The sequence below is a fragment of the Gorilla gorilla genome, chromosome 2 (assembly GCF_029281585.2).
Source record: "Gorilla gorilla gorilla isolate KB3781 chromosome 2, NHGRI_mGorGor1-v2.1_pri, whole genome shotgun sequence".
In the NCBI taxonomy this organism is placed as follows: domain Eukaryota; kingdom Metazoa; phylum Chordata; class Mammalia; order Primates; family Hominidae; genus Gorilla; species Gorilla gorilla.
The window spans coordinates 160,177,692-160,200,731 of record NC_086017.1 but is presented as its reverse complement, the minus strand read 5'-3'; the positions used below and the strand labels follow the sequence as shown (position 1 = coordinate 160,200,731).

General features: G+C 35.2%; 1 protein-coding gene across 7 annotated transcripts in view; it reads left to right on the top strand.

The window, feature by feature from the left end:
* HLTF (helicase like transcription factor) overlaps positions 1-23,040 on the top strand; it is a 56,433-nt gene that overhangs the window by 26,754 nt on the left and 6,639 nt on the right. For 2 of the 7 annotated variants that reach the window (XM_019024555.3, XM_055383457.2), the window contains exons 13-23: positions 314-403; positions 4,401-4,498; positions 9,408-9,551; positions 10,782-10,920; positions 11,615-11,750; positions 13,534-13,713; positions 17,517-17,641; positions 18,139-18,317; positions 19,652-19,777; positions 20,115-20,227; positions 20,575-20,755. In XM_019024555.3, the coding sequence (XP_018880100.3) occupies positions 314-403; positions 4,401-4,498; positions 9,408-9,551; positions 10,782-10,920; positions 11,615-11,750; positions 13,534-13,713; positions 17,517-17,641; positions 18,139-18,317; positions 19,652-19,777; positions 20,115-20,227; positions 20,575-20,755 (1,511 nt within the window). Of the gene's footprint in view, positions 1-313; positions 404-4,400; positions 4,499-9,407; positions 9,552-10,781; positions 10,921-11,614; positions 11,751-13,533; positions 13,714-17,516; positions 17,642-18,126; positions 18,318-19,651; positions 19,778-20,114; positions 20,228-20,574; positions 20,756-23,040 lie in introns of all 7 variants that reach the window. The other 5 variants (XM_019024557.3, XM_055383460.2, XM_019024552.3 and 2 more) reach the window with 3 other exon arrangements.

Below are 23,040 nucleotides of genomic sequence, written 5' to 3'. Positions count from 1 at the left end.
GGAATCAAACTGTTTGTTTCCTTGAAAAATTCTCCTTCCACCTGAGAGCTGAATCACTTTGCATATGACTGCTCCTACTTTCATTTCTTCTCCTCAAGTCTTACCATGAATGACTACATCGTTTCTCTGAGTTGAAAAGATATGCTTAGTGTCAGAGGTAGTAATTTTGGTTACCAAATATTTTAACTTAATAATATAAGCTCTTACAATAGAGGGTGAAAATGGTATTCTATTTCTTACCCTTAGAAAGTACCTGTACTCTAGCACAGGAGATAATTTGAAAAAAATTTAAGATTCTTTGTTGTTTTATCAGCAGGATCTTCTAAGGTTATAGAAGATGTGGCATTTGCATGTGCATTAACTTCATCCGTTCCTACAACAAAAAAGAAAATGTTGAAAAAGGGTCAGTAAATATCCTTGTTTTCTAGTTTTTGGTTTTTTTTCTGTTTTTGAATGAAAAAATTTAAAATTTTAAGTTATAAAACCATATTACAAGAAGTTTAGAAAATAGAGACTATTTTTTAAAGTATATAACCCATTAAAAGAACAAAGCTACCTCATAATTTGTTTTCCTTTTGGTGCATTTTCCTACTGTATTTGTTTTAGTTAGGGCCAAAATGTGATGGGGGCCCTTACTCCTCTGAATAGCAGAGATATTTCTTCTAGTGATGGCACAAAGCAATTTGTGGCTGCTTTAAAGCTTAATTTAATTTGGGTTAATTTAAGTTAAAGGTTTAATTTTTTGGTATTAGAATTTGCTTTTCATTTTAAAATGTTAGTGATCTTTGTTATGATTTTATATTTTGTAATTCATAGGAAAACAACACTGCTTAAGAGACTAAATATTTGAGATGGGAAGAGATTGAACTAAGGTTGAGGAGATCTGGGACAAATTATATCTCTGCCCCTTGGTCTCCATTATTTTACATGTTGGGGATATAGCAGGCTATCTGGTTTCATATAGCATATAATGTAATGATGAGAGAAATATACAATAAGCAAGTCAATATAATTTTAAATAATGAGAAGTAATGTGAAGAAAAAGGAGGATAATGAAGTAAAGATTGACCTGAAGGGGCTTGTTTATGAAGCTAATGTAGACTCATGAGAAAGAGCCGACTTTTGGTCCAAGAATCAGATAATTAGGAATAGAAAATATAGGCATGTTGGGTGGATTATTCTTTACCCTAATTTTAGAAATTTAAAGAAATGTGGAAATTTCAGTTGAGATAGAATTAAATTACACATTAGAAACCGCTTTCAGTTGCAGATGCATAGCTGTGATACAAGAGAGAAAATTTTCAAAGTCACAGCTGTGTGTCATTTTGGTTTTAACCAAACTAAGTATATCTTTGAAAGAGAAGCAGAATAGAAACAAAACTCTGTGAATGGAGACAGAAGCCATAATCCTGATAGTCCTTGTGGTAGATAGTGATCTCTTTAGTAAGACACAAAAGGTCATAAGGAAAAGATTGATTAAATGCCACTACATTTTAAATTTCCATTCATCAAAAGGTGCCATAAACAAAGTGAAAAATGATAAAACTGAAGAAGATAATGTGTATTAAGTGTAACTGACAAAGGATTCAATTCTAGACTATGTAAGAACTTTCCAAACAATTGGAAAAAGACCACCCAATAGGAGAATAGTCAAAGGATGTACATGTGGAGTCCATAGAAAGAAAACCCAAATAACCAGTTAACACTGGAAAAAATATGCTGATTCAGAATTATTGGGGAGATGCAAATTAAAGGAATAGTGGCGGCAGGCATGGTGGCACATGCCTGAAATTGCAGCACTTTGGGAGGCCGAGGCCCATGAGTTCAAGATCAGGGGTGGGCAACATGGCAAAATCCTGTTTCTACAGAAAAATACACAAAATTAGCCAGGCATGGTAGCACATGCCTGTAGTCCCAGCTACTTGAGCCTGGGAGGTCAAGGCTGCAGTGAGCCATAATAGCGCCACTGCATTCCAGCCTGGGTGACAGAGCAAGACCGTGTCTCAAAAACATAAAATAAAGGAATAGGGGGATGATCTTACCCTTCATATTTTCAGACATTAAAAAATCTCACAATGCCAAGTATTGACAAAGTTGTGCAGCAATAGGAATTCGTGCATTGTTGATGGGAGTGCCAATTACCAAGGAGAGCAACTGGACAAAAATATAATGAAGCTGAATATAGACCATCTGTAACTCTGTAAATATAAATAAGGAGACATGAAAAAATGGTTTTCATTGCAGCATTATTTTAATGGAATATTAGAAATAATGTACATGTTGTCCAGTAGGGGAATGGTAAATAAATTGTAATCTACTTTGCAGTATGATGCTATGAATTGGTTAAAATGAATACACTAGAGCTACAAATACTAATAAGTGTAAATCCCAAACACAGTTGTTCTTTATCTGCAGTTTCACGTTCTACAGTTTCAGTTCTAAAATACTATATACAATAAGATATTTTGAGAGACAGAGAATGACCACATTCACATAAGTTTTATTACAGTACAGTTATCCCTCAGTATTTGTCAGGGATTTGGTTCCAGGGCCCCCTGTGTATACCAAAATGTGCGCATACTCAAGTCCCACAGTCTGCCCTGCAGGACGAGTATATATGAAAAGTTGGCCTTCCATATACATGAGTTTTGCAATCAGCAGATACTGTTTTTTTGTTTGTTTGTTTGTTTGTTTTGAGACGGAGTCTCACTCTGTTGCCCAGGCTAGAGTGCAGTGGCACGATCACGGCGCACTGCAACCTCCACCTCATGGGTTCAAGCAATTCTCCTGTCTCAGCCTCCCAAGTAGCTGAGACTACAGGCGCCTGCCACCATGCCCGGCTAATTTTTTGTATTTTTAATAGAGACGGGTTTCACCATGTTAGCCAGGATGGTCTTGATCTCCTGACCTCATGATCCACCCGCCTCAGTCTCCCAAAGTGCTGGGATTACAGGCATGAGCCACCATGCCTGGCCCATACTGTATTTTTAATCCACGTTTGGTTAACAAAAATTTGCATGTAAGTGCATCACATAGTTCAAACATATTGTTTAAGGGTCAACTGTATATTGTTATAATTGTTCTGTTTTATTCTTTGTTGTTACGAATCTCTTACTGCACCTACTTTATAAATTAAACTTTATTGTAGGTATATATAGGGAAAAAACATTATATATAGGGTTTGGTACTATTTATGGTTTTAAGTATCTATTGAGGGTCTTGGAACATACCCCCAGTGGATAAGGAGGGACTACTGTAGATAGCACTGAGAGAAAAAAGCAAGTTGTGAATGATACGTAGATACAGTATGATACTTTGCTCACCTTCCAGTTTAATTTTGAAATTAATGTGAAAATACAATGTTTTAGAAACTCAGAAATTTGCATTTTAAGTTTACTGGAAGATACTCCATTGGTAAGGGATACCAGCTCTAGAATTTATTTCAAGAATTTGTAAAAACACTTTATTATCACTATTTTTAAACATGCTCCACAGAAAAGTATTAAGAATTTTTGTTGTAATATATTAGTTACCTATTACTGTGTAACAAATTATCCTAAAACTTAGCCATTTAAAATCAGACATTTATTATCTCACACATTTTGACAGGGCTGGAAATCAGAGTGGCTTAGCTGGGTGGTTTAATGGCTTATGGTCTCTCACGAGGTTGCAGTCAAACTCTTCTTCAGGGGCTGCCGTCATCTGAACATTGGACTTAGGGAGGATCCATTTCCAAGTTCACTCACATAGTTGTCAGCAGACCTCATTACTTGCTGGCTAACTGTAGTCTTCAGATCCTCACTACGTGCATCCTTCCATAAGTTGCCTGAGTGGCCTCACATCGTGGCACCTGACTCCACCAGAGTGAAAGATTGGAGAGAGAGAATGAGTATGAGTGAGCTCGCACACCCAGTATGGAAGCTTCTTTTGTAATGTATCTCAGAAGTGACGTACTGTCTTCTCTGCTATATTCTGTTGGTCACACAGACCAGTCCTGGTGGAGTATAGGAGGAGATTACACAAGATTGTGAATATCAGGAAGTAGAGATCATTGAGGGCCATCTTGGCTGGCTACCAAATTAAATATAACACAAATTCAGAAAACTGCATAAAACAAATGTTTGTCTTAATGAATGACTGTGACTATCAGAAAATATTAGAGACTTCCTCCTTGTGACCTACTCTCTGTCATAGTCGTTTGGTTCTTCTCATAATCACTATGTGGATTTTTAGTTTTTTTAAGTGACGAGGTAAAATTTATTCCCTGTTAAAAGTCCATCTGCTTCATTTTAATTGTTCCTAATTTATCTTTTCATGGAGGCACATTATTGCCATCTCCTTATTGACATATATATTTCAGAAAAACAGCTAAAGGTTCTATCAGTGGTTCATTTTTTTAGGAGCTTGTGCAGTGGAGGGGTCAAAGAAAACTGATGTTGAGGAGAGACCAAGAACAACTCTGATCATCTGTCCGCTTTCTGTGTTAAGCAACTGGATTGTAAGTCTTTAAGCCCTTTAAAAATGTAACATAATTTATATTTTATCTACAAGGTAAAAAGTATTCTGTTAAAGAGTCATTCATTGGGGGAAATATACTTGGTCATCAGTTCATATCTAAGTTCAAATAATCATCAGGTGAATTGGATTATGTTTGCTGAATTGAAGAAATTTTTCTTTGAAGATGTATAGTAGAGAAGAAGGTAAAGGAACATAATCAATTGCTAACGTAAGATTTGGTTTGTATTTCTGCCTTTGCTATTTTTGTCCCCCAAAGTGGGAAAGATGTATAGTTTGACTCCTCTACATTTACAGATTGACTGTTGGAACTGTCTTTTCTAAGAGCTATACCAACAATAACTTATTTTTATAACAATAACAACAGTTAGTGAACTCCTGTTTATTTGGTTTGTCCTTAACCTCTTTTAAGGATTTTTCTCACTTAATTCTCATAACTGTTATCCTGATTTTCCAGGTGCCCACACTGAAACACAGAGAGGTTAAGTTGCCTAAGGTCATCCAGCTAATAAATGATGGATCTTGTATATAGTCTCCAACATTTTGAATCTAGAGCCTGTCCTTTTAAGACTACCCACCAGAAATTTTTTTTTTCCAGATTGCTTTTCTGTTCTGAAACATTGACATTGGAATGGAACCTCTTGATTAATTGTTTATTTGCAGCCTGGATATGTTTTCTTCCTAGTTTGAGCTTCAAACTTCTTGTTATGATGAAATAATGACTCTCTTGGAATCCCTGTGAATATAAGGACCACTCACCATTCTTGCCACTTCCAAGTTATCTGTTTATCTCTCATCGCCATTCTTCTTATCTCAGAGGAGGAAGAGGTCCTACTCTTTTTAAGACCAGTATTTAGTCTCTACATTGGATTCTCTCTTTTCCCACATTGCTCATCTGTTCTTTTTTCCCTTGTTTATTTAGTCTCTTCCCACTGGCTCTTTCCTGATACATACTCAGGTTTTTTCATTTTAAAATACATTCTCTTGATATGCATCTTTAAGTTGCTACTCTTCTGCTTTCCTTCACTGTCATACTCTTGGAGTTTAATTTCTACTTTGTGCTTTTACTAATTCCTTAATTTATTGTAATCTGGCTTGTACCATTAGTTCTCTAAATTGCATTGGAAAAGACTACTTGTGATAGTCTAATTGTCAAATTTAGTGGCCTCTTGGCTTTATAGTCTTTTTTTCCGTGACATGAATTATCTTTTTTTATATAAGTTTTTGGTTTATTTATTTATTTTTTAAATTGCACCTTGTCCTGATAAGTGTATCATTTTTCCTCTTAGGACCAGAAGAATGAATGTTAATGGTCTGTTGCTATTTTTTTATTCCAACGAAACTGTTCTTTCTTTAATTTGTTGTTTGTTATGGGAAGGATAGTACATGGGTACTTGAATGGCAGTTTTGGGATGAGGTTTAGAGTATTAATGGAGGTATAAACTATCTAACTGTGATTATTTGAGGGCTTGGGGTATAGAGATGTATTTTTAAAATGGGTAATCAATATTTAATTATAATTTTATATTTAGGAAGGTTCAGGTAATGTAAAGTTCAGAAAGGAAAGTGTGGCAAAATCTTGCCAAGTGAGATCATGCACACTCTGTGAATTTAAAGGAATGAGAGGTGGTTTGGCATTTAGGGATTCATGGTTGTGTTAGTCCATTCTTGCATTGCTATAAAGAAATAACTGAGGCTGGATAATTTAAGAGTTTTAATTGGCTCATGATACTGCAGGCTTTACAGGAAGTATCGTGCTGGCATCTGCTTCTGGTGAGGCCACAGGAAGCTTACACAGCCTCAGGAAGCTTACACTCTTGGCAGAAGGTGATGGGGACCCAGCATCACATTGCCAGAGTGGGAGTAAGAGAGAGAGTGGAGAGGTGCTACAAACTTAGAAACAACCAGATCTCGTGTGGACTTAGAGTGAGAACTCACTGATCACCAAGGGGATAGCACTAAGCCACTCAGGAGGGATCCACCGCTATGAGCCATACACCTTCCACCTCCAGGCCCCTCATCCAACTCTGGAGATTACATTTCAACATGAGATTTGGAGGAGATGAACATCCAAATGATTTCAATGATCAAGAATTAAAATTTCACAATCTCAACAAGATACTGTCTTCCTGGCTCTCAAGTAAAGGATCTAGCATTCTACAGAGCAGGCTAGAACTGACTTATATTCCCTTTTTTGTCTTCAAATAATCCAGGTAAAGGAGTAGAACCTGGGTACCAATCCTACTTCTACCACATATTTGTTCTGGATATTTAGACAAGTAATCTCATGAAATAACACCTATTTCGTTTTCTATTGAGAGGATGATACATACATACATATACAGTAGAGCCTAACACTGTCTAGAGATGGAGTAACTATAGTTCTCTCCCTTTATTCTCCAGAAAAGCTGATTTTCTTCTGTTCCAAGTGTAATCCCTTTACAAATAATGCACTGTCCCATTTCAAGGCCACCCATTGATTCAGTTTTCTCATATTGGATTCTTTGTCATGCTGGATTCTAATTTCCTTTTCTTCTTTACCAAATTTCTATAAGAAATTCTTTGCATTTTCAGCTTTACTTTTTCATGTTTTATCCTCTCTGCATTTTTGCCTTTATTTCATGTTTAATAGTTTCTTCAGTCCTTGGTAGTCTGGTTTTTGCCTCCACTCACTACAGAAACTCCCTTTGCAGAGATCTTCAGACTTCAATATTGCCATGTACAATGAGCTCCCCTTTTCCTCTGCCTTGAATATGTTATTCATTTATTATTTGTTACGTCTTATTTTGTAAGCTATCTCTAAACCTTCTTGTAAAGAACGGGAATGAAGATAGATGACAAATTAAAAGTCCACCTTGGTTTTTTTTCTTGAAACTTTTATATTCTTTGGATCCCAGGCCTTTACCCTTTATATTTGTTGTCCTAACTTTTTCTCTGTCTTTGTTCTGGTTCCTATTAAATCTGTCTTTTCTGTATTTCCATACAACATAGAATTTTTTAAAAAGAGTATTTTAAAAAATTTTAATGAGATCTCCATCTACTCATCAAGATTCAAAAATTACCAAAAGTCTGACACATGTGCTTTACTTTTTTTCTTTGCTGGATTGATTTTTTTTTTTTTTTTTTTACAGAGTCTTGCTCTGTCGCCCAGGCTGGAGTGCAATGGCACGATCTCAGCTCACTGCAACCTCCACCTCCCAGGTTCAAGTGATCCTGCTGCCTCAGCCTCTTGAGTAGGTGGGATTACAGGCACATGCCACCATGCCCGGCTAATTTTTGTTTTTTTAGTAGAGATGGGGTTTCACCATGTTGATCAGGCTGGTCTCGAACTCCTGACCTCGTTCCGCCCACGTCGGCCTCCCAGTGTTGGAATTAACAGGTGTGAGCCACTGCACCCGGCCTTTTTTAAAGAAAGAATCTCATTCCATCACACAGGCTAGAGTGCAGTGGCACAGTCTCAGCTCACTGCAACCTCTGTCTCCTGGGTTCAAGTGATTCTCATGCCTTAGCCTCCCGAGTAGCTGGAATTATAGGTGCGCATCACCATCACCACCATGCCCAGCTAATTTTTGTATTTTTAGTAGAGGCAGGGTTTCGCCATGTTGGCCAGGCTGGTCTCGAACTCCTGACCTCAAGTGATCCACCCACCTTGGCCTCCCAAAGTGCCGGGATTACAGGCATGAGCTACTGCACCTGGCCTGGAATATTTTTAATTATACCCCAGACATCATGTATTTTCTCCCAATAAAAACAAGTCTTCTCCTTACATACTGGTATTCTGTAGACTCTGTCCCTAACGTTTGCTCACTGTACATGCTCTCTTTAGGAAATTTCATTCATTCTTACAGCTGTAAATACTGTCTGTTGTTAACTTTAAAATTCATATCTACACCTCTCACTTTTATCTATAGGTAATTATTTACATTTTCCTAGTATACGTCTTCAGTTAGGTATTCTATAGTGACCAAAAATGATAAAGGTCTAAAATATTCATCTCTTTCTTACTTGGATGCCCACTTTTCCCTTCTTTTTTTTTTTTTTAAACTTCCTTATATTTTTATCACACAATTCTAGGTAGTCATTCAAGTATCAGAGCATCTTAGTCTTATTATTATTATTCATATTTCATATTTCATTAGTCCCCAAGTCCTATCAGTCTTGTCTTAGTTTCTGTTTTTCACACCTGTCCTTTCCACCCTGTTCCTACTTCTACCTTGCTGGTTTAGGGCTTCATCATCTCTCTTCTCATAGCTTCCCAGCTGTGTCTTCTTGGTATCTTCTCTTTTCAGTTTAATCAGACTATTTTTTTCTGCTGAAAATCTTCTAGGTCTGGTTTTTTTCATGATTAAAAAAATAATAATAAGTTTTTAAAACTGATCATGTCCTCAAGAAAGTCAGGGATGATTATTTGTTCTTTATTTTTAGTTACATCACTATTGTGGTTGATACCTGGCAAATAGTAGGCCAATAATAAATGAGTGAAAGAAAGTGGCTACAGTGCTTGAATCTCTGCCCACATCCTTGGAAATATTGGTTGTTGTTCTTTTACTGTTTAATTTTTATATTATTAAGTCTGCTAACTAATGCAGCATTAAAGGGCCTTCTAATTAAAATATTTTTATAAAACTTATTATTGTTTTCAATAACTTTGGTTTTTCCTCCCAAAAATGAAGCAGTTAGTGATTGGTAGGGCCAAGTAAATTTTAAATAATTTATTATTACTGTGTATGTGTCATTTTTCTTATTGTTATTATTTTGGTCTAGACTGAAGGAAACTTGATTTCATACAATTTTAGTAGTTGGATTTCTGCCAGGGCAGTTACTTTTTTATACATCTATTAAGTCTGACACAAATCTGCTCATTGTTAAAAATATTCCTAATTTTTCTTTAGGACCAGTTTGGACAACATATAAAATCAGATGTACACTTGAATTTTTATGTTTATTATGGTCCTGATCGTATTAGAGAACCGGCCTTACTTTCAAAACAGGATATTGTTTTGACTACGTATAATATTTTAACTCATGACTATGGAGTAAGTATTGTTGATACTTAAGAGATCTTTTAAAGATTGAATGTAAGAAATATGCCACAGGTTTCTAGAGTGTTCCAAAATTCAGGCTTTATACTATTTTTTTCTCTTTAAATACTTAACGATATATAGAAAAATAAATGGTTTTTTTTTTTTTTGACTTTTTGCATGAAAGGGTTGCATTTTATTTAGATGCTAATTTAGGAGTATTTTTCTTTTCTCCTCTCCTCCCCTCCCCCTCCCTCTCGATGGAGTTTTGCTCTTGTTGCCCAGGCTGGAATATAATGGTGTGATCTCAGCTCACTGCAACCTCTGCCTCCTGGTTTCAGATGATTCTCCTGCCTCAGCCTCCCAAGTAGCTGGGATTACAGGCATGCGTCACCACACTCAGCTAATTTTTGTTATTTAGCAGAGATGAGGTTTCACCATCTTGGTCAGGCTGGTCTTGAACTCGTGACCTCAGGTGATCCACCCACCTTGGCCTCCCAAAGTGCTGGGATTACAGGCGTGTGCCACCACACCCAGACAGGAATATTTTTCATTTAGAACATTTTAAGTTAAGATTTTAAATTTGGATTGTAAGTATATGAAGCAATTTGTAAATGAATTTTATTTTCTTTTTTAATATTCTGGAAAATTATTTTCTATCACAATGATTTGATTAATATCTCAGTTTGAAGGTATGCTTTTTTTGTAGTTACAGTTCATAAGTTTTCCAGTTAGTCTAATTGTTTTTTACCTTTATAATTCCAATTGTTCAAAAGTTAAAACTTTTTGAAAAATACCTTGCTATCAAAATTTCAGTCTTCTAGTAAAAATATTACCTTTTATATAAAAGAAAGTAATGTTGAATTCAAGTAATTCTTACAACTGCCATTTTCTATATCATTGCTATGTTTTAATCCGAGGTAGAACAGTTCAGTGTATTGACCAGTGACTCAACAGAGAGCTAGACTGCTGCTTGGGTTTGAATGCTAGTTCTGCCACCTGTGGTGCTTTGGGTAACATACTTACTTAGCAGTTTGTGCTTCAGTTTTCTTATCTGTAAAATTAGGTGTGCTAATAAGTACTTATTTTATAAACTTGTGAGTATTCAATAATTAATGTAGTGCTTAAAGCAGTACCTAGCACATAGTAAATTTGATATTAAATAATAACAGCTAGTTAGCAAATCATATTAAGTACTATTTTACTTTCCTGTGTTTTTTAATTCATATAAAACATTTATTTCAGACTAAAGGAGATAGTCCATTACATAGCATAAGGTGGCTAAGAGTGATCCTGGATGAAGGACATGCCATACGAAATCCAAATGCTCAGCAGACAAAAGCTGTACTTGACTTAGAATCAGAAAGAAGATGGGTTTTGACAGGTAATCATAGCATTAAACTTATTAAAACCTTAAATCTCTAAAATATATCATTATGTAAGTTAGTAAAGTAACTTTGTAAACTTCAAGTGGGTGTAAATTCTGCCCCAAAATTAATCATATAAATAATCAAATGTTTTGAGTTGTTCTTCATAATTGCCCGTGATATAACAACATTTGACTTATTGATAATTTATGGAACAGTCACTAGACTTATTCTTGAACCTTGGAAATGGAGTAGACACTCTAGTGGAAATGGAGTAGACACTCTAGTCATCCAGTCATAATCTTGATTTCTGTTTCCCATCCTCAAACCTGTTTGCCATTCACAATACCTTTACTAGAAAGTAAGGAAAATAATGTAAACTTAAACTAGTTGCTTTTTCCTTCTGCTAGTGCTGCTGCTTTAAAAACTAAATAAGCAGATGTACTTGATAAGGAGAAAGTTGAATTTTCCAGTCTTTTTCTTGGCTAGTGTGGCATGTGAGAGCTAAAAATTAGAGCAAAACTGTATCTTGAGATGTGTATATTTTTAATAAATGATTATAGTCAACACTTGATAGTTTAATTTAATTGATAATGATGGGCCTGGTACAGAGTGCCCATTTTCAATTGTTGTCTTCTCTGATTGGGCCAAATAGATACTCTTACTGGATACTCTGGTTAAAGAGTTATAACAGTTTCCTGTTATTTCTAGGTACTCCAATCCAGAATTCTTTAAAGGACTTGTGGTCTCTTCTTTCCTTTTTAAAACTTAAACCATTTATTGATAGAGAATGGTGGCATAGAACAATACAGCGTCCTGTCACAATGGGAGATGAAGGAGGACTTAGGTAAGTAATTTCAGACAGTGATTAATATTAGTTACAAATAACTGTTAGTAGCTTGAACCAGTTGGCACTTTCTTTACTATTTTAACTTGACTCTTAACTTTTCCTTCTAAAAAGTGTTTATGGCTCAATGCCTTTGTCTTTCAGAACCTAGTGATGCTTGTTTGGAGAGACAAAGATTTCTAATTGTCGATAACTACCCTTCCCCTGTTGTGGCTAAACTGAAAGGAAAGACATAACTGTGTTTTTTTGTGTGTTGCTAAGCCCCAAAGCCCCAAAACCAGCATTAACAGATTTAGCAGGAAACATCATATATCCTTTGAGGATCTAATGTGCATTAAGTTTTCATATCTTATATAGCTTTATTTATTTATTTATGTATTTATTTATTTGAGATGGCGTCTTGCTCTGTCGTCCATGCTGGAGGGCAGTGGCGCGATCTTGGCTCACTGCAACCCCCGCCTCCTGGGTTCAAGCGATTCTCCTGTCTCAGCCTCCCAAGTAGCTGAGATTACAGGTCTGCGCCAGCATGCCCTGCTAATTTTTGTATTTTTAGTAGAGATGGGGTTTCGCCATGTTGGCCAGGCTAGTCTCAAACTTCTGACCTCAGGTTATCCTCTTGCCTCGACCTCCCAAAGTGCTGGGATTACAGGCATGAGCTACCACACCCGGCCTTACATAGCTTTATGTAGTGAATGATGTGAGGTACCATGACCTTAGCAGAAGTTGTATAGGAAAGTTTTATGTGGTTGTTTGTGGTGGAGATAGATAAAAGTTGAGAACATAAATTAAAACTCAGTGATAGCCATTTTGCAAGATGTAGACTAATGTGGTTCAACTTTTTGGCTAAAGCACCGGTTTATAGACTGAAGATTTGAGATCTCTTAGTGGGATATAAAATCATTATAAAGGTCGTAGGTGGTAGCCAGCATTTTAAAAGACAATGAAATAGAGAAGAGATTAGTAAATATCGGAGTGCATGATACATAGTAAGTATTATTTTGTGAAATATTTGTTTCTTTTGTATGTGTTTGTATATTTTTGCTGGATAGAATGTGTTTCTTACTGTGAGTTATAGTGAAAAAGCTTCAAGAGCCACTAACCTAGTTGGCAGTACTATCCACTTGATTCCTCAAAACCAACTATTTAAACTCCAGGAAATTGTATCTATATTTCAATGTTGGGAAAAAACAAGAATTGATACATCTCTTTTTTTCCAGTACTGAGAAAGAAATGTAAAGACTGTGGAACCTGTAAAGCATTTTTCTGTGTTCTGAATTACCATATTATCTTTTTATTTTGGGGGCACTCATTACTTTATACAATTACTTATTTATATACTTTTGATTTTCATATTACAGAATGTAGTATCTTACCCATATTTGTATTCTTACAACATTTAATTCAGTGCCTTGCACTTAATAGATACTTAGAATTTGAGTGTTGACTATTCGGTGATGGAGTTGACAGGACAGTTGAGAAGTAAAAGAATTAGTGATTGGAACAAAAATGGGGAACAGAACTTATGAAAATAAGGACAGGATATAAAAAGATTAAACTATGTTAGGTATTGAGGGGAAATTTCCATACATTTGTTTTAATAATTTTATTTTTGTAGAATACTTCTGTGATTATCAGATTGGTTAAAACCCCAAATAAGGGATTTTAAAAACACTTTTACAGAAGCTATAAAACAGTAACAAATTAAAATGTTCTGTTTCGTTCTTCTTGGATCAATTTATATAGAAATTAAAAGTTACATAATTATTTGTTTTATTCTGATTAGGCGTTTACAGTCCCTAATTAAAAATATTACACTTAGAAGAACAAAGACAAGCAAAATTAAAGGAAAACCTGTTTTGGAGTTACCAGAACGTAAAGTATTTATTCAGCACATTACACTTTCAGATGAAGAGAGAAAGATTTATCAGTCTGTGAAAAATGAAGGCAGAGCCACTATTGGAAGGTATGGAGAAAGAAAACCATGTTAAAAAATAGTTTTTGTTTACTTTGTTTCCCATTCACTGAATGACATTATTTAGATGTGTTAGCAATAGTTTGAAGTATACTGAAAGATAATTTGCTTCTGTGAATTACAGTGTTTTTTACAAATTAATAAAGTGAATGAAATAATAGTATAATTCACCAGGTAAGTAATTTTTTAAGTTAGGAAACAATTTAAAACTTACTTTAAATGACAAGTTCTCAATTGCTAGCCAGAAGATTTTGCTTGCTTCTATTTCCAAAATCGTATGGAAGTCTGGGAATAGGAACTGATGAAATAGGTTTAACAAGAAGATTAAGGATTGGTAGAAGGTATGAAATTCTGGTCCAAGCAAGATCAGGTTTAATGTGAGCCCACAGGGAACAGAATGAATAAGAGACAAGTGAAAGCAGAATAGGACTGTGAAAGGGGAATCTTCAAAACATAAAAACTTCAGTGAGGTAGGTACAAAGCAGGTTTGATAGGAATTAGAGTGGGAAAGATTGTTCTAAGCAGCAGATTTCTGAGTTCAAAATCTTCTTTCTTTTCATATTCTTTCAACAGAAATTTATTAAGTGCCCACTGTGTGCCAGGCACTTATACCCATTGGGATACAGCAGAATAAAACAGACAAAAATGCCTGCACTCAAGGAATTTATATTTTAATGGGAAGAAACAGATAATTTAAAAACATGATTAAGTTTTAAGGAATAAAGCAACGAAAGGGGATGGGGAATGCCAAAGCTGTTTTAGTAGGGTATTAAGGAAGACCTCACTGAGAAGATGATATATAGGTAAAGATCTAAAGGAGATTGGGATTAAGGGGTGTTTCAGCCAGAAGGAAGAGCAAGTGTAGATGCTCCCAGTTGGGAACATGCCTGGTGAGCTTGAAGAATAACAGAGAAGCAAGTGTGGCTGGATAGTATGAACGAGAGAAAATAGTCATGATATCAGAGATATATTGGAATGGGGGTATGTAACGCATATGTCAAGGACTTTGGCTTTTACTTTTTATGACAGGAAACCTTAAAGGGTTTTGAGCCAGGAGAGGGACGTAATCTGATTTATATTTTTAAAAGATCACTCTGGGTGCTGTGCTCAGATTTAGGTTATTTGAATAGGAATAAGGTCAGAAGTAGGGAGACCAGTGGCAGTCAAAGCAAGAGATGATGGTGGTTTTTTTGTTTTTTTTTTTATGATGGTGGTTTTTACCATAGTAGTGATAAAGGGAGTGAGAAATGATTAGATTCTGTTAAATTGTGAACGTAGAACCAACAGAACTTGCTGGTTGATATGTTATGGCATGTGAAAGAGGAATCAGAGATAACTTCAAGCCTTTTTACCTGCATAAGTGGAAGGTTGGAATTGCCGTTTACCAAGACAGGTCTATGGGAAGAGCAGAGATTTTTTTAAGCTAAGATCAGAAGCTCAGTTTTGGACACATTGATCATAGGATGCCCGTGAATTTTCCAAGTAGAGATATCAAATAATTAGTTGGATAGGAGAGTCGAGTTCAGAGTCACCTATGTGTGGATGGTAATTAAAGCCATGAGATCACCAAGGGAGTGAGTAAAGTGAAAGAGATCTAACTGTGAAGATAGCAATGGCTGGTGAAATAGGAGGAAGCTTCTAATATTTAGCACATGGTAGGCACTCAAAAGAGATCTCTTAAATTGAAATGCTGAGTATCAGTAAGATATGACCATGCCAGGGAATAATTAGTGTTAGTAAAGGTTATTCTATTTGAAAAAGTTGAAAAAGATTAACTTTATTGAAACTGTTCTCAGAAAATAAGTTATTTTTAAAGTATTCTTTTTAATAGGCTATGTATTTACTAACATTTATTTAGCACTCACTAGGTGTTATACATTGATCTTAGTGCTTTAAATGTATTCACAGCAATCCTATTAGGTCAGTATAATTATCCACATCTTATAAGTGAGGAAACTGAGGCACAGAGCAGTTTAGGTGACTTACACTGTTGTCACACAGCTAGTGAGTGACAGGACGGATTAACTCTGGCAGTTTGGTTTAGAGCTTGTAAGTTTAATCTTTGTATTATTTTGCCTGTTCCTTGCATTCTTGAATATTCAGAAATGTTTGTTGCCATAATACTACCAGTACTAATACTAGCAACAGATTCGTGTATAGCAGTTAATATAGTCCAGGCACTATTTTAAATACTTTACATGTATTAAATTAAATAACAGTAGTTGTATGAGGTAGGTACTTTTACAAGGCCACTGTTAGAACTGAGGAAGCTCAAGACATAGGTTAAGCAACCTGTCCAAGGTTACATAATTAAATTGGCACAGCCAGGTTTTGAATTCATGACCAGCTAGCTCTAAAAATTTGTACTCTTGGCTGTTAGGCTATATTTCTTCTGTTGCCTTAAAATACTTAAATATCAGATGGCCTGGTTATATAATTTTTGGATCACCCATTTCCTTAAGAATCTATGTTGTCATTGTACCACTGTATTTTGTATAGAATGTTTCTGTGGGGAAGCCTGGTTGTTGTTTTTTTTTGCTCTGAAGTTCAGCAGCTTCTCTGTTGACTTTCCCTGGGACATGTGATATTATTTAAATCTTTAGATTCCAGGCTTTTCCCCCCTTCTCTTTCCTGGAAAGCTTTCTTTAAATATTGTTTTCTGTTCCATTATTTTATTTCTCTCTGTGTATGTTAGATGTCTTTTATCTGTGTTCCATAGGTATCATTTTATTTCTGATCTTTTACATTTTTTTGTTTAATTTTGATTTTCTCAATCCTGTTTCCTACATCCTTTTCTATGTTTTTATCAGTGACTAGTCTTTTTTTATATTGGCTTATATTGGTTTCAGTGTGACTTTCATTTCTATGATGATTCACCATTTTCTTTCACTTTCTTGAGCCATACCAGCTCATCTTTCATCTCTTCATGTTCTCTTGCCATATTTTTTCAAAGCTCTTTGTCTTTGCTTTAAGATTTTTTTTTTTTTGGAGGAATTGTTTTATTGAGTGGTGTTAAATTGTGACAGTATCCTTGGTCATAATTTTTATTTGCTCTGTGGCAACATTTTTCTGCTGAGTTTTCTTTCACTGCCATGTGTCCCCTACCTTTGCTCTCTGCTGATTATTACTTATATTTGAATATCTTGAGTTCTTCTTGGACTAGCTATTTGCTAGTCCAGATGTACAAAAGGGAAAGGTCACAATCATGTCCCAGACCAGCAGGAAATAACCCAATTTACTTAAGACTCAGGGTTACATGTTGAGTTACTTTAGGTTTTATTAGTACACATAAACAGAGATCAGAAACTTTAGGGGTGCTTGGAGTGTAGAGTGCTGTGCCCATAGTCTTTTTTTGAAAATACAGTGCACCTGTATGTTTCTGTATTCAGTTTACCTTCCCTCTTTTTTTGATATAAATTTCTCCATGGAAGCTCAAGTCACCAAGCATGCACCCTGTTCCTGTTTCTGCACATGAGAGGTATTGATTTTCCCCTCAGGGCATGCCATCCATTTTAAAGAATTGTGTTTTGGCAGCTCTGTTTGAGATCTGCAGTCATCCCTCTCAGCATCTTCCTATTTGACTTACACTGCAATTGGCAGCCATTTCTCATATATTGTGCCTTATTGTTATAGATCTCTCTTGGTTTTATTAGAGTTTTCTTTTCTGCTTTTCATTCTTGTTTTGGAGTAATTTCTAGAGAAGAAAAGAAAAATGTCATTTTACTCTGCTGTTTTAGAATAGGAAGTTATTATTGTTTAGCGGACTTAATAATATTTGACATTTTAATCTCTAGGTATTTTAATGAAGGGACTGTCCTGGCACATTATGCAGATGTCCTGGGTCTTTTGCTTAGACTGCGGCAAATTTGTTGCCATACTTACCTTCTTACAAATGCAGTGTCTTCCAATGGCCCCTCAGGTAGGTAAATTTGATTGCTTCATATCATTGTATTTGTCAGAGATACGTAAATAAGAGTGATAAATTTTTTTTATGTGGCATACATTTAGTTTATTTTGTTCTGTCAAATGGAGATTGCTTTTAGTGTGAGACTCAGCTAGGAATACATCCAATAATTTTTTTACCAATGAAATGGAATTATAATGAGGTCTTTCCAGGAATTCCGGTGATAGATACCCTTTGATGAAAGATTCATATTGGATCTGCCTTTTATTGTGTGGTGGTATGTTATTGTCATGTTATAATGATGCTTCTCTATGAGGTATATTATGTGAGTTAGCTACTATTTTGGCTTCTGAATGTTTCTTAAATTTCAAATTTAAATTATGCTTTTTGCCTATGACAGAAAATGATGAGAGACTTTCCCTACTGGCAAGCGAAACTTTTCCTTATAAGATAGATTAACTTGTCATATTACAAACCTTGCTCTGAAATTAATTTTTCAGCCTTTTCTCTAGGAAATGATACACCTGAAGAACTGAGAAAGAAGTTAATAAGGAAGATGAAGTTAATTCTGAGCTCAGGTTCAGATGAGGAATGTGCAATTTGCCTGGATTCTTTAACAGTTCCTGTGATAACACATTGTGCACATGTATTTTGTAAACCCTGTATTTGCCAAGTCATTCAGAATGAGCAGGTTAGTTTTTTGCTCAGTAGAGGTTCAGTGTTTGATAGAGTAGTGTACCTGTCTTTAATATAATAAAAGATAGTATATGGAGTTTTGCACTTGGATTTAATAATATACCTTTGATAGTTAATTATTCCAGTATTTTAATAGGTGATATATTTCTTCTAATGCAACACTTGCAACATAAAAAGATGTTCACAGTCAATATCTTAATTCGGCTGTTTATATCATTGCTGTTCAATAAATGGATTGATAATGTGAGACACAAAGATAATTTTCAGTTTTCTAGTAGTCATACTCTTAAGTAAAAAGAAACATTAAGCTAATTTTAATACATTTGTATTTAACCCAATATATCTAAAATATAAAAAGTATTAATGTGCTTTTTACAAAAAACTAAATCTTCAGAATTTGGTGGTGGTGTATACTTACAGCACACCTCAATTTGGCTTAGCCACATTTCAAGGACGTAATTGCCCCATGTGATTATTGGCTATTGTGTTGGATAAGGTAGGTCTAGATTCTTTTGTGTGGTAGAATTTTTTTGAAGTTGACTAGTTTGTTAAGCAGTCATTCAGCTGGGGTAGAATTTTTTTAAACATTTTAAATTGATATATAACATATGTAGAAAAAATGTATAAATTCATAATTAAATAGCTCAGTCAATTATGAGGTAAACATATTCCTGTATCTGCTGCCTAGGTCCCCTTGTGGCCCCTCCCAACCATTTACCCTCTCCCTCTTCCCCAAAAGTAACCCCATTGTACTGACTTTTAAATAATTTTAGCTTCAGAATTATTTAATTGTAATGGTGTTTTATATATAGTTATTTAAGATATAATCTTATTTTATTAACAGGTTCAAATGGGTACAACAGATGTTGCTTTGGAATGAACTTGATAGGATTTAACAGATCCTAGTAGCTTTATAAGCTATTATAAGCTTTATAAGCTTAATAGCTTTATAAGCCATTAAGATGGATTTTTTTTTTTAAAGAATAGTACTAAATAGTGTAGCTGTATTGTATTTAGGTTCAATAAATTGTTATTCATGGATTTTTTTTTAAACTTGCTTACAATGTTATAATTTTTGGTTTCTTGCTCTTGCTTCTAGCTAGTCCAGATCACATACTTTTGCTCCCTCCTTTATCCATTCTACTTACCACATTATGTCTGGAGTTCAGCATGTTCAGATGTCTCTTAAATGGATGAAATCTATTAAAAGGTTTAATAAAATGTTAGCTATGAGAGATACAGATTTTAGCATACATTTAAAAATTTTTAGGCATATTTATATTTGTTCTTCTGTTAAGTGTTGCTCATACTTCGTTCTTTCTTATATAGCCACATGCTAAATGCCCTTTATGCAGAAATGATATACATGAAGATAATTTATTAGAATGTCCTCCAGAAGAATTAGCACGTGACAGTGAGAAAAAGTCTGATATGGAGTGGACATCCAGTTCAAAGGTAAAGTATTCATGTGCAAATATTTGAGTATTTGTTTTACCTTTATATAAGGAAATATACACAGTATATCAAAATCATAATTCTGCTTTCATTCCTGTCATTTTAGTGTTCTGTTGTTGACCACTGGCTTTTTATTTTTAGTGGTGAATTTGAGGGGAAATGGAATGGGTTCAGATTATTAGAGTGTTCTTTCAGTCTTAATTTTTTGTTTTAAATGAGTAGTCTTTTGCATTTTAGGGAAATAACATTTCAGGACCTTTTCTTTATGATAAAAACTTTTAGACTAATTTTACTGATTTAAAATGGAATCTAATGGACATCTTAATATTTTTTGCAGATTAATGCGCTAATGCACGCATTGACTGACTTAAGAAAGAAGAATCCCAACATAAAAAGTTTGGTTGTTTCTCAGTTTACAACATTCCTGTCTTTAATAGAAATACCACTTAAGTAAGTTCCACAGTGTTTTTCACTTTCAGTAAAAGGATTTTATATAATCGTATTGATTTGGATAGCAAAAAAAAAAAACTTAATTTGTTTTGCCAGTTTTAGTCATTTTATCTGAAAGATACTCAGAGTCACAATAGAGAATACTTCCTGGCAGCACAAGAATTTAAAGATTAAGTCCTGAATTTATCAGAAAATGACTGACTCAGTGCCTAGCGTATTAATAAGTGTTCAATAAACATTTGTTAAAATAAATGAGTGAAAGAATTTATTGAAGAGATTTGTAGTTACTTTGTTTTATTTTTATAATAATAGTGTTTGTTGCTTGTCTCTTTTCTTCCCCCCATTAGAGCCTCTGGATTTGTGTTTACTCGTTTGGATGGTTCCATGGCCCAAAAGAAAAGAGTTGAATCAATTCAGTGTTTTCAAAACACTGAAGCAGGATCTCCAACTATAATGCTTCTGTCCTTAAAAGCAGGTGGAGTTGGTTTGAATCTGTCTGCAGCTTCTCGAGTGTTTTTAATGGATCCAGTAAGTAGTTTTGTAAATTTTTTCAGAATCTTAGTACTTCTTTCAAAAAAATAAGACAAAAAACTATTTGGTAAATACCTTCATAGTTATAATTAACTGTGAAAATTCTTAGGCAAACTTTAGAAATAGATAACAAAAACTTAGTAAATGTGGATTAAGAGCTTTCTCTTAAGCACTTTACTGAAATCCTCACAACATCCTTATGAGGTAGATAGCATTATTAAATGCTCTGTTTTGGCCAGGTGCTGTGGCACATGCCTGTAATCCCAGCACTTTGGGAGGCCAAGGTGAATGGATTGCCTGAGCTCAGGAGTTTGAGAGCAGCCTGGGCAACATGGCAAAACCCCATCTCTACAAAAAAAAGTACCAGAAAAGTTACTCTGGTGTAGTGGTTTGTGCTTGTAGTCCCAGCTACTTGCAGGGCTAAGTCGGAAAGATTGATTGCTTGGGCCCAGGAGGTTGAAGTTTCAGTGAGCCATGCTCCTGTCACTGCACTCCAGCCTGGGTGACAGAGCAAGAACCCGTCTCTGAAAGAAAAAAAAGAAAAAAAATGCTCTGTTTTACTGAAGAGGCAACTGAAGCACAGAAAAGTAAATAATGTGCCCAGTATCACACAGTTAGTAATAGGCAAAACCAGAATCATAGTCCATGTAAATATTTAAGTACTATTATGCTATGCTATTCTACTTTTCTTCTGTAATAAATATTAACTGTAATGCTTTTTAGGGTAGTGGTTCATTCAGCCAGCAAATAATGAGATCCTGCTTTGCGTCAGTTGTTATAGGCACTGGGAATCTAACTATAAACAAGATAGACAAAATGATTACCATCACGGTTCTAGTAGTCTTAGGCTTTAATGTGCATGAGAATTAGGTAAAATGCAATTTCCTTTGCATTCAACTTAGAGACTTAGGAGTTCTAGGATTAGACCCAGGAAGCTGCATTTTTAGCATATATCATAGGTGATTGAGGTACAGGTGGTCTAGGATCACAATTTGAGAAACAAATTATCATTAATGGAATGTTCTGAGTACGTTTTAATGCCTAATATAGTGCAGTCAGTTGTGGTTGTGTAGTACAGGCATGAAGGTAGAACAGAGGCTAAAATTCACTTTGAACTTTACTCACCAAGCTATGTGACCTGGATGTGCATTCACATAGGAGCATGTTTTTCTACGTGTACAAAGGGGCTGTTTGGCCTGAAAGGACCTTGGACTAATTCAGTTTCTAATTTGCACTGGGTACTATGTGGGCTAAAGGCAACCCTCTGCTGTTTCTGTGCATTCAGACTTAAGATTTGTGGTTGTAACTTGTTACCTGAAACTCAGAAGATTTTTAACATGTAGGAATTCTACTGAGATACATGTAGGAATACTACTGAGATATAAATTTTAGTTACTTGGGTGAGGCTACCTTGTTGATGCATATATGTTTACTCAGGTTTCCTTTTTCCTCCCTCAACTGACGGTATCCTTCTCAGTAAGATTATAACTAGGGTCATCATACTTAGGCCTTCATGGGTGAATATCATGGATATGGTATGGTCTGTTGTATTTTCTTTTTTTTTTTCTTTTTGAGACAGAGTCTTGCTCTGTTGCCCATGCTGGAGTGTGGTGGCACAATCTTGGCTCACTGCAACCTCCACCTCCTGGGTTCAAGCGGTTCACTGCCTCAGCCTCCTGAGTAGCTGGGATTACAGGCACCTGCCACCATGTGTGGCTAATTTTTGCATTTTTAGTAGAGACGGGGTTTTACCATGTTGGCCAGGCTGGTCTTGAACTCCTGACCTCGTGATCCACCTGCCTCAGCCTCCCAAAGTGCTGGGATTACAGGCGTGAGCCACCGCGCCCAGCCGGTCTGTTGTATTTTCTTGCCTTTGTACTGTGGATGAAGTTTGAAATCTTTGTTCGCAGTATTTTATGGCTGCTATAAAAAAATATTTGTAACTATAGATTGTTGAATATTAATTAATCCAGTGATAATTCTAGAAGCTGATTTTTAGAACAAATCCCAAATTTTATTTTTCTTGCTTATAATCTTAGTACCAAAGAGGTTAATACCAAAATAATTAGTATTAAAAAGTTGATCAGAGACTAAACGTGTTAACAGTTTTTAAAAATTTACAGAACGTTTTAGCAGTTTTATAGTAAGTTGAGTGTTCTTCATTGAACATATCAAGCTTTCCAGTGTTGTTTCTAACTTAAAAGTCAGGTCCGAGAAACATAATGATTCAATAAAAAAATAAAAATTTGCTCATGAAAGTCTTTTACCATTAAATTTTTTTT